The 12,891-nt window shown below is 35.3% G+C and overlaps 1 protein-coding gene across 1 annotated transcript; it reads right to left on the reverse strand.

Annotated features, from left to right (window-relative positions):
• Positions 1-214: 214 nt before the first annotated feature.
• LOC104082349 (bromodomain-containing protein 1-like) lies at positions 215-12,613 on the reverse strand (the record flags this gene model as incomplete). The annotated part of the gene is made up of 4 exons (XM_009585451.1): positions 215-2,124; positions 4,894-5,048; positions 6,849-6,958; positions 12,486-12,613. Coding segments are annotated over 4 exons (577 nt in total), but the record flags the coding sequence as incomplete, so codon positions are not given.
• Positions 12,614-12,891: the final 278 nt, after the last annotated feature.

The raw sequence follows: 12,891 nt of genomic DNA on the forward strand, positions 1-12,891 counted from the left end.
TTATCCAACTGATTTTGTAATTATTGGAGTCCATTATAGGCAACTGGTCTTGGCTAGTGTAGCATAACTAGAATACCTACCATGCAGAGGGCTCAGTAAGGATGATACTGCATGCCACAGCAAGAAAACAATCAGGTTCTTGAACTAGCGCCTCTGTAACAGCTCAGTCACGGAGTAAGAAAATGGGCACTAGAGCAAAATTTCAGGGGCTAAATTCAGGACAAAATTAACAGTTGAGAAAGAAATTTTATTTCAAGCTTCTAAGGGGGTATTACAAACAATAGAGAATAAAAACATTAAAAACTATTTAAAAAGTAATTGTCCCTTTAAAATAAAGATTCAAGCAGGTTTAACAATGAAGTATGCTATTCAATGAAGTTTTAAAAAAAGATTTAAAAAGTATTGGTTTTGCTGTATTTGCTAATCCTTTATAAAAAAGCTGGGCATAAATACTTCGTGCATTCATATGCATTATTTGGTGTTTCATATTATATAACTTGGTACAGTATTTAAGATATCACTGCAAAAGAGTTCAAACACAGTGCATTTATAAATAATGGAGTCATTATAAATCACATTGCAAACATACCTTGCCATTTTCATTGTTACAAATTCAGTATCTCAGTGAAGGTAGGAATAAAGTAGCTACAACAATCAATATCTTGACTTTATTTTTTTTCTTTTTAATATAAAAATGCAGTTCTGGAAACCCACCCTCCTTCTTCCCCCTGCCCAAACATAATGCTTTACTTCTTAAAAATAAAAATAAAGTACTAATTCTATATACATCACATGTACCATACAAAAATGTATCCAAAGTTTCTATTGCTACCAAAGTGTTCTAAATTAAAAGTTACATAAATCCCCTCATTGGAAACAAAAGATTACAAGTTACAAAAAAATCAAATTACACACAAACCATCAAGTTATTTTATACAATTTCCAATACATTTTTCTCCCAAAGCAAGTTGTCTTCTCATGTGCCTGTATAAAAATGCATATCAATATATTTGTCAATTTTATTTTTCATTATAAAGCAAATTAATACATTTTCTACAATAAATAAAACACAGGGAGGCACACATAACAAAATTAAATCAATGGGAGATAAACGGGATATGGTTTTGAAAGAAATAATGTGCTTGCAGGCTTTAAGCCAGGTTTGTTTAAAACAAAAAACAATCTTAAGTTATTTTGGGCAACAATGGAGTGTTTTTGGTGATTTGCAAGTGATGTACATAGTATAATTTTTTTCTTGATGTCTTTCTCACAAAGTACCCTCCAAAATAATGCAACTTCCTTTCTTAAAATACATATTTGTAATTGTAAATTTACATCAATCTTAAATATGTGGTACTTTGTGCAAAGAGCAACGATTTACACAAACATTCAGAAGTCTTTTTCAGAAGCTACAGTCCAAGGAAGAAATGATACAAGCAGCACCATATTGTATATGATTTGGGCAAACGTATATTTGAAGCCATTTTGATATTAGGCTTTAAGATCCACTAAACACCTTAAGCTGGAAGACGGTGCTTAGGTAACTTAACCTCAGAAAGAAGGAAAGAAAAAAAAAGTAAAAAGAATGGAAACAAAAACCAACTCCCTCCCCAGCAAAATTATAAAAGGAATTAAAGAGCTACTTCTAAAATCAGAATAAGTTAAGTGTTGAATATACATTTATGTACAATTATGAACACTATGAACAAGACATTTTAACAGGTTTAGTGGAAAATCCTCCAAACTACAACACGATAAAATCATTAATCAATATGGCAATGGTGATTTAGAAGAATTGCTCAACTATTTCAAGTTTGCAGAACTCAGCCACTGAATCAACAATTAAGGGGTTGTATCTTCAATACATTCTTTTAGACAAAGAGGTTCATTAGGAGAGTTCAAGTCTGTGTGGTATTTTTCATGCCTTGGTAGAATCTCTGTTAGTCAATATCACTGAAGTCACTGACTGGTTCTCCATGGACTCTACTCAGGTGATTCATAGCACGATCAAAAGCAATTCTTACTGCTTTTCGTATGCTTGAGTTACGGCCTTCCATCATTTTTAACTTGTCTATGGTCTCATCTATCCCAAGGGGAACCATTTTGGATTTGGGAAGCCACTGCCTGTAAGAAAGGGTAAAATAAGTATGTTAAATATAGAATAAAATCAAGAAGTTTGTCCAGAAATGTCAGGGTTGCTATACTGTGTTTCTCACATAGCAGATCAGGTTTACCATCTTAAATAAAGTGATAAAATTCCTTTTAAGATAGTATTTCCTTGCCTTAAATATTTTAAGAACATGAAATATTAAGAAAGCCTCTTCCACAAAACAAAGAATACATTCCCATTCAATGATACTTATTTAATGATTGATATTAAGTATCAACTGAAAAAAATTAGCACGGAATACTGATGCAGTTTAGTTTAAGAATAGGAGGCAGCAAGTAACAACGAACGTGACTCAAGATTCATTTGACACAGTATTGTTTCTCTTCATTCTTTCATTTCCATTATTACAAGGAATTTGCAGATGATGAATTTTTGCCTTACATTTAAGACATCTCAATTTGATCTTTAGGACAAAAGCTAACTCTCAAGGAAGTTCTGCTTAATACGCTTTTACCCTGCAGTATGAAATCCCACTAACTCTGTATTCAGAGTATTTTTCCTTTTTAAGCTCCATGAATATCATTAATTGCTGGGCACAGAGAGTGATAATGAAAGATAATAATGATTTTTCTAGTTAAAGGAAAAGCATTCTAAATATTTAATTTAAAAAGTATGAAGTAAATTTACTGCATTTCCATAAATGTTTATCTTAATCCTGTTTTCTTAAGTTACAGGTAAAGTAATGAATATCTATTAAAGTATGTAACGGTCGTCTGCAATCCCAACCCTGGGGAATGGCAGAAGCCATGCTTCTGTTTAAAAACTTCAGTTTGGGAGTCCATTTGGAGCCGAATGAACTGCAAATCAGGTAGTAAAGTCTGATATAAAACATTTTCTTCAAAGATTTTTTTAACTGAGTAAAATTGTCTCTTGAAACATTATTTTTTATTAAAGCACCCCAAACAACAACCCCACTGTACTGAGCAAACACACTGAAACCAAAAAAATGTGAAGAGTCAGTACAAAGATACAGACAGAACAGTAAAGAATAGTAACATCAGCGATCAGCATGATAAGCATCAGTCTAACCATTATCAGTTTTAATACAGATCAGAAGGAAATTTTAAGAAGGGATTTTTAACAGAAATCTTGCCAGCTCCTCCAGATGCAAGCAGCGAAGGAGAAGAAACAAACATGATTATTTGAAAAGGTAATCCATAGTTGATGGAAGCTGGTATCACAGTCTGAAGATAACATATACCTGCAAATGAATGAAAATCATAGACATGGGTTCAGGAGTAAAAGAGACAAAAGTGTGATGTGTGCCAAAATGGCCAAAATAATCAGGATCAAAGAACCATTACCAAAAAAAGTTGGGGGGTGGAGTGGGGAGGAGGAAGAGGGGAAAGGAGCTGGAAAAACATTTAGCCTTTCCTGTCCACCTATGCAGAGTATCCGTTAGAGACAGCTTTGCGTAATATTTGCAAGATTTAGGACCACCTGCATATGGCAACGAATCAGAAAGGTTTAAGCTGCAGAGGACTCCCAAGATCAAGAAGCAATCACAGCAATTATTAAGAAAGTAGCTAGAGAGAACGTGCATTACACTTGTGATACCAATGAGAGAAAAAAGAGAAACAGAATACTGAATATATTTAAATTTGGATGTTCTCCATGAATAAAGGCAGAAGAATGCAAGATCTCATGGAATCCTGCGCAACGAACGAAGACAAACATGAAGAAGTACCAATTAATTAAGAAACGAATTGAAGAACAGAGAGAGCAAGCCAAAGAATCGTGATTATGCCAAAAGATCTACAGGGACAGAAAAGCAAACACCAATTCTAAATTTCAGGCAAGAAGTTATTTAGGTGATAGTGTACTGGGACAGAGAGAGTGAGGACAATGGCAGCATTTCTAGACATCACATTTAATCAGCTAAAAAGGAAAATGATATCTGAAAGTGTAAGCAAATTCAAGAGTAAAATCGAGATATAAAAAGATTTAAAGCTAGCTTGACCTGTGTGGGGAGAGGAGAGGGATTAAGAATACAGGGAAGAAATATGTAACTTGATGAAAGGCAGAAAGAGAGGTAGATAAAAAGCTTCCATATCTGGCAAAAAAACCCCAAACAAACAAAAAAACCCCCAAAAAGACCTAACAAAAAAAAAAAAAAAAAAAGAGCCAGGGGCAGAAAAAAAGAAGAGCTAGTGGCAGGGGAAGAGAATGTTTTATTGTGTGAATTATCCCTTCAGGCTCCACACAGCATATTGCTGATACTGAAAGAAATGGAAAAAGGGAAGGTTTCACGAGAAAATTTAAAAAGAGTTAAGAACTTCAAAGGAGAGTGTTAATAAAGCATTTAACTAGAGAGGTTAAAAATTTAAAGAAAACACACTTGAGCAGACGGGGGCGGGGATTGTCATTTGGAAAGCAATGATGAAGGCTGATACAGACAAATATTAAAGACCTTTAAAAAAATCTGTTTAGTCAAAGAAGCAATTTTATCAGGTCAATAAACGAAACCAGCTTGTAAATCGAACCAAAAGACTATTCAACAACTTATATTATTTTCTTCCAAATTGACCGTAAATAAGTATTTTTCAGTGATGATATGCCTTGGTCCAAGAATAGACTCATATATGAGATTTTAACATTACAGTTGATACTTCCATAGGAAAGATATCAGTTGAAAGATAATGTTTTAATTTTCTTTTAGACTAACGGTACAGGCTTTTAAAATTTTAAGTCACTGCATCAAACAATACATTTCAATAACATACCAACTTCTTTTATTGTCAAAAAATAGTACTAAGAACAGTTTCTCATCTGATTTGGTCTGCATTTGTTCTCCAATTTTCAGTACATCCAGAGGTGGCACCGGTATGGTAACACCGTTGTGATGGCCAGCAACACGAGGCATCTTAGGGTCAATAATCTATAAAAGAGAAGAAAGGACAGTTCCTAATTTTTAAAACTACATCATTTATTTTAAGGAGGTATTACAAATAAAGTTAATGGAAACAGAATCATAAACTAAACAGCCACTGTATAAACTGGCTTTGCATTACCCACTTACATAATTTCTTGACATAAGCTGAATAGGCAAAGTGGATGCACGGTGGTAAATTTAACTGAAAAAGCTACCCCTAGAGCATTTTTTCACCCATATCAGTTCTTCTTAAAGTCACATCTGAATTTCACTTATTACAACTTTCAGACTGACAAGCAGGTTTCAGAATGAGAAAGTTGAACCAGGATTTCTAAAGGCAACTAGTCATAACTGGCCTCAAATTTTGGGTTCTCAATTTCAGATACCTTAAAGAAACAACCTATGTTAAGGTATAAATATTTGCTTCTGCAAAATACAAGCCCCACACTCAAAATCTGAAGCAAAACACCCTCTAAACAAGCAAAAAAACCCAAACAGAAAAAAAGAAACCAGAAGTCGCTTTCAAGTATCTTGCACATCCAATTGAATGACTCAGTTTTCAGCAAAACATGCAGTGACAGTCACAAGTTCTTTCTAAACAAAGGTTGGGGGAGGGAGGAAGATGCTGCTAACATTAAACTCATCAGGCTGATGGAAAAACTCCTTTGCAGGCAGATCACAGCATTATCAAGTGCTCAGCTCCCACCAAAGAGGGCTTATGTTACTGCATGCCTGTTCCACCCATCTCCTACCCTACAAACTCCTGTTGTTTTTCTAGCATTCACACTGGCACCAAACTTAATCCACAGTAAACTGATTACGGGAACTAAATCAACAGAAAGCTAACACTGTGGGGAGTTTGCAGAAATCAGGAGAAGAACTTTCACCTCTTGACTGAGATTTAATTCCTCAATCAACTCATCACACACAAGAGAAACACCAGTGCTGACATAAAGGAGTGGCCAGAAAAGGAGTCCTTTGGTCATGATCTGCTTAAATCTAACAGTAAAGTGCTAACGCTGTTCAAGAGACAATCAAATCATCAAATTTTCAGCATCTGACCCAAGAGTGTTTGGGTCACCCACTGAGGGCACTTAAACCCAAGTGCTCTGAATCTCACCTCCACAGGTTTTAATCTGACTCTGTATGATTACATTTCCTGATCTCCCCAGAACATGTATATTAAAACAGTCATGATTGTCCAGTCTATTATATAAATCAAGCCACAGTGTATGAACTGTTTCTATAACCCCAAATGCCTGAAGCCAAACACTTCATCAACAACATTTTCTCCGCAAGCTTTGATTTAAGTAGAACTGTGTGCATTTCTCCTAAAATAACACGGGCACATCAGCTTTAAGTTTCCAGTACATCATTCACAACTGGATACAATCACTCAATTTATTCTAACTCGGTACCAAGTTTTTTGTTTCTTTAATGAATCGCAGAATCAGAGTATTTTTATACTCATTGTGCAGCAGAAAGTATTTTATAGTTCCAACACTAACAAGATGTCTGTCAAAGGCTTAGTCAGTTGATCCTTTAAACAATAATATATATTGCAGAAACAAAAGACTACTGAGACAGGTACTGCACATCTCAAAAGATGGGTAAGGTAGTAGAGATTATTGACTCAACATCTAATATTGGAATAATTTTACAAACTGGATGCATAGTAAAGAGGGCAGAATAATCCACCTTTATTCAACCTGAATGGGAATTTATCAGCTAACTTAAATTCACCCACCAATATTCTCAGACCAGGAACAGTATCACTAGTGTACTGATGGGAAGCTGTGTACTTACCAGAGCTGGGTAAGAGGGATATCCACTGCATTTGGCCCATACTACTTTTAGAGGCTCAAGAACAGATGTTGCAGCATCAGTTGAAATCCACATACTGCTATGCCCAACTTCTAAGAACAAATAATAATTAAATATAAAATATGTCAAAGAATGAAACCTCAAACAAATCTTCTGCAGTTCTTTGTTTCCTCGTCCACATCTCATGATCATTAGAATACAAATACAAATACCACCTTTCAAGCACATAGCAATAAAAAGCAGGTGACGTTCATAACAGCTCTTTAAATGATACTAGTACTTTAATTCAAGCCTACAGATAAAGAACAAGTTTTTAGACACTTCTAGAAACAGCATATCTTAATTCTCAGAAAGCAAGTGTTTGCCAAATTCTAATAATCCTTTCCCTTTGAAAAAGCTCAAAAGAAAACATAAAATTATGGTACTCCAAATAACCAGCTTCTTTTGAAACTACGACAATCCTGTCAAAGAGGTGATGGTACCGAAGACGCAAGTTGCATGGATGTTTCCAAAGTGCTGGATATAACATAGTACCTGATAACTTACAATGTTTGTCTGGTATACCTTTCTATTCTTATGCATAAATTCTACTCTGCATTTTAATTTATATTTATTTATTTTTAAACAGCCCTCTTGGTCTCTCTGCCCAGCTCTTTCCTGCAGCAAAATTCAAAAAGACCAATAGGGTTCAAGGAAGCAGCTGCAATAGTGTTTTTTTTTCCTTCTCAGGAGGCAGCATAACAGAAAACTGAGCTAATGTTACTGCTCGCTTCTACCAGAATCCTCCGTTTTCTTCTCTGTTGCTCGCCACTGGATTGAAGCATGAGACAGGTTTAAGCCTTTCAGTCAACCAGAACCGCATCTGGCCCCCTCGACACACAGGGATACGGTCAAAAGACTGGGCAGAAGACAGTGAGTTATCCCCTCAAGATGGAACTGAGGGTGGAAACAGTAGGAAGAAGGTAATGAAAGTTCACAAGCTGTGAAGATGAGGAGGCACTTTTTGTATGGGGAAACGTGGTACCAAAGTACAGTTCAGAGGTTGCAGCTGCACTTTCTTTTGGCACTAAGGCAATACTTGATAGAAGTAGCTCTCTACTTGCCAAAATACAATTTATTCCTCAATTCTTCCCAATCTGCTCCCATTTAAAATGGGCAATGCTTATTTATAATGAAATGCGGCGTGCAGATATATGTTCCATCTCAACATCACAAAAAGTACTGGAAAAAAAAGTAGTTTCAAACCTTTTAAGAGTAGAAATAGCAAGGAAAAAGTGTTTAGGGTGATCATAAAAATAAAATAAAGAAAAAAGGTCACTCATTCTCCACAATATATCCTAGGTCAATTTTCAGCCATAGGGTATTAACTCAATTATAATTTATTTTTAATCTATAATGGTATCAACATTTCAAGAACATACTGTATTGGGAAGTCTAACTTTATAGATTCACAACTATGTAATATCAGTTATCAAAATGCAATAGTTCATAATAACTTGCCATCACAGCACAACGAAGACATTAGATGTTTTTGAAGCTAAAAGTTGTTACAGGTTTTATTATAGGTGTGGATAACATAGGAGAAAGAGAAACAAATGCAATTTTTCCAGTGTCTTTAAGACTTCCAACAAGTCTCCTAAGGAAAACAGGGATCGTTGCCATCAATCCCAGCAGGCTTTAGAGAGGAGATCTTTAATCAATGGATTCCATTATCCAAAACCATGGAAACAATTTAAGTCTTATTTACACTATTTCTTACTGAACTACATAACCTTGGACAAATAGTTACTAAATCTATTTACTGGTTTATTTATTTGTTCCTTTCTGTGTATTTTCAGAGAGGTCATTTTAGGACATTCTTCACTTTCCCATTAAAAGCCATAAGAATATTCTTCAGATTGATAAATATATAATACACACAAATATAATACATACAGGCATTCTTATACTTCTAAGAGTAGAGCTGAATACATAAAATACTGGATATTATAGAAATACACGTTAAATCCAGATGAACCATTTTGGTAGTATCTCAAAATAAAACAATCAGAGCAATTGCTAACACAATAAAAAAAAAGCAATTTGGGCAACTTCTTTATTTCTCTGCTCTATTAATAGCAGTATGTTAAGTATTCATACGTCAGTTATAAAGAGTCATGAAGGTTTAGATTAATGTATCCTTTGTACACAGACTATTTTGAAAAATATATATAGAACTGTATCTGGTACATAAAAACAGTACAAGTCCTCTTCTTCAGGCCAGCTAACAAGAAAAAAAAGAAACCTATATTATTCTCAGCTGCAGAGTTGATATGAAACACAGAAAATGATATTTTAATGCTGAGTAGAAGATCATACATAATCTGACAGGATGCATGCAGCCAGATTCCCTCAGAAAGTTCTCGGATGTATACACAGTAGGGAGGAGTCTCAGAATTTTTCCTAGTCAGAATTTATTCCATGTGGTGATAGGGGATTAATACACTAGCATATATGGTTAGTAGTTTTCTTGTACAACATAAAACCCCCTTTATTTCCTCAAGCTATGAGACAATGAATTTAAGCTAGCAGTCAGGACAACATACTGCTTAAGATTTTAAATAACAGTACTCCCACTAGCTGAAAACCAACAGTAACAAAATACCACAAACCAGACTTATGATTCTACACAGTTTAGGGTAAAGATAAGGATGTCTCATTATACTTTTCCTCCCCTTACAGACTTTTTACTTCTTACAATATTTTTAAAACAACTAGTGGTTTTTTCAGTATCATTCTCATAACAAAGCCTATGTGTTTAATTTTTTGTGGGAAGTTGAGCAAAACACCCATTAGGTGCCAGTATCACAAGCCTCAACACTTTCAAGACATTTCTGTCTTCAAAAACAGAGCTAGGAACTTCAAACCCAGCATCTGCATAGCCTTCAGCAAGCAATGTGAGCTCTTCATAGGCCAATTTTATTTTAAACGAGAAACTTCAGCCACAAACAGGAAAGTCTATTTTACTGAAAGATGACCAGGTTAACAGCGCATAGTGTTGTTTTCGTCTTTTTTTTTTTTTAATTACATAGAAGAAACTTTGATTTTAACACCTAAATCTGCAGACAAATCCACTGACACTGAGCATATTTAAGCTCCAAAACTACTGGCACCCAGCAGGTAGCTGTGGTATTGGCAGCGTAGATGGATCATTCTTTAGCACAAATGATAAACTGAGACTTTCCTTTTACTGTGTAACTTTTGGTCGGACGAAGTGTTCTCTCTGCCGTCAATGTTACCTGTTGAAATTAAGACCGTGCAGAGGGGAAAGCTATTTGAGTCAAATGCAGCAAAATGTTCCCCTACAACCTGCCCCCTGCCCATTCTTGCTCACCAATCTGATGTGACTAAAGGGAAAGACAGCATCTAGACATTGCTGGAAAAAATACTGTCACTAAGATTTACTGAGGGGGAAAAAAAAAATCTGACAAGAAGGTGAAGCAACTGACTGGACAAAGATGGGGACAAAGAATTGAAAACTGGGACAAAAAAGCATGATGAGTATGGAACAGGAGAGCTAGACAAGAATCTCAAATCAGGAAACAAGAAATAGCTAGGCAAAAGGATTGGGCAAGACTCAGGAGGCACAGGCAGACGAACACTGCCACTTCAGCGCAGCAGCTTCCTGGCCCTAAAAAGGAATCCAAGATCTACAAACTTCAGCACATCTCTGTAAACAGCATCTATTAATGAAAACCGCTCATAGCACGTGTCTATTCATCTTCCAGTGCTCTTGCACACCAAGGACAACAAGCTATTACACACAGATAATTCAATTTGAAAACCAAGAAAACTTTATTAAGCCTACAAGTCCAAGCCCCAAAAGTTAGACAGAACTCTGAGTCGCTTTCGAACTTTAATTCATGCTCTGTATTTATATCTCAATATAATCTTCATATTTTAATATAGAACATATTTTTCCATAATAGTCTTAACTTGCCCAGTACACTGAGTGGACCTGGTTCTAAAGCACACCTCAGGCTCACAAGTCAAAAATGCTGAATGTGGCAGCAGTATTACAGAAAACAACATGCCCTAACTTGCACACTTGGCTTTGTGATTTCAGTAGCACTCTCGTAACATTGTTTGCATTTGAACTAACTTCTTCTAGAGTGCATGCCTTACAATGATTACATCCATTAATCAATGCAAAACTGCATCCCATCATAATTGCAGTATTACAACATACCATACCATAGATTCTGAGACAGCATCTTGTAAATAGAAACAAGATATTCCTTGGACCTAAAGAGAGCATATCTGTAAGCACTGTGTTTGTTTCTAAAGCATATATACTCTGTCAAACAGAACTGTTTGAGACATCTTGCCAAGAATGAACAACCCTTTATTTTAGTTTATAGTTAATAAAAGTAGTTTTTAGTTAATAAAAGTAAATCATGGTAAAGTTCCAGTTATGCACAGAATGTAAGCAGGAGATTTCACTTCACCCCTACTTATTTCCTCTTCTTGATCTGCTGAGGTAACAGGGTGCAGATGGCAGCCAAAAGAGCTCAAATTAAGACAGAATATATAGTAATATATAAAATAATGCTATTAAATGTCATTTGCTCCTCCTTTTAGGCAGCTGTAGAATGTATCTGAGAACACAAATGGAATTAAGAGAGATCAAGGAGAGTTCTGAAAAAACAGGTACAGGAATTCTAAGTGGGAAGTTTTAAATATAAGACTACTCAGGACAGAGTAAGAAAAGCAAATGGAAAAGGTTAAGTCCTGTATAAGAGGTTACCATACAGATAATAAAGACACTAAACCTAAGAGTAATGAAGCAGTAGCTGAAAACAGATTAGCTGCAAGAAAGAAAAACAAAACTGATCATCTGAGAAGGAAAGAATAGACTAAGGCAAACAAAGAGTCAGACAAAAGCACCAGAAAGACATTAAAGAGTCCTGGACAAGGAACACCCAGGATGAGGGGGTGAGACAAACTAAAGACAGGCCTGCTAGACACTGCAAGGCTCATACCTAACTTCAGTGTGGGAGCACTGCATTACACAAACACAATTCTACTTACAGAAGAGATGACCTACTTAAATCTTGTAATGCAATTAAAATATTGAAACGGGTGGAAATACTTATCACCAGAACATAGTTATTTCCCTAAAATTTGCTGAGTTATTATCCTCTACATTCCTAGACATTTCCACTTCTTTCCAATTTCAATTTTTTCCTGAATCAAAGCAGACCATGTCTTACCTGCTTGTCAACACGTTTATGCAGAACAGTATATGAAGAGTAAACTCTAAACCAAAAAGCCCAACAAAATATTGACAGAACCATAAATAATACTTCAGTCCAAGTTTTGCTTGTATTACTAGAGTAGCTTGATCACTTCAAATACCACTTTTTAATCAAAGAAACAAAATCAGGTACTATTCTTTTCCCTTCGAAGTCTTTAAAGAGTCAAAAGCAGAAACCAGTAGTTTCTGCAATGCTATCACTACCACTTTCAGAACACTTAGATGTATTTCAGCAGCGAAAATAAGAATGTTAGAATCTGTCAAATAAATGGACAAAATTATAGTTATACGGTATTATTAAGAATACAATTATTTATAATTACCAGCTGCAATTCTTGCTGCTTTGGCATAGTTTCCATTTTCAATGCATGATATCAATTCACTTCGGTCTTCCAGTGTGTGTCTTCGTATAAGTGCTGGTTTACCTTTACCACACTTTGGTAGGCTGAAACTACAAAAGCATTAATATTAAAACCATTACTTGATAATTAACATTGTTCACTATAAATCAAGTCATTGAAAAAAGAATTTAAAATTCATCAGTACACAGTAAAATCAGAGCAGCAAACTCTAACAGATTTTATATAACTAACACAAACAACTACAAAAGCTAAAACCCCAGATTATTTTCATGCACGGAATTACCTGGTTATCACCAAAAGACAAACAGTATGCAGCTGCACCGCAACTGCTGTACAGGTTATACATAGAATCATAGAATCATTAAGG

This window comes from Fulmarus glacialis, unplaced genomic scaffold, assembly GCF_000690835.1.
Source record: "Fulmarus glacialis isolate BGI_N327 unplaced genomic scaffold, ASM69083v1 scaffold9009, whole genome shotgun sequence".
Classification (NCBI taxonomy): domain Eukaryota; kingdom Metazoa; phylum Chordata; class Aves; order Procellariiformes; family Procellariidae; genus Fulmarus; species Fulmarus glacialis.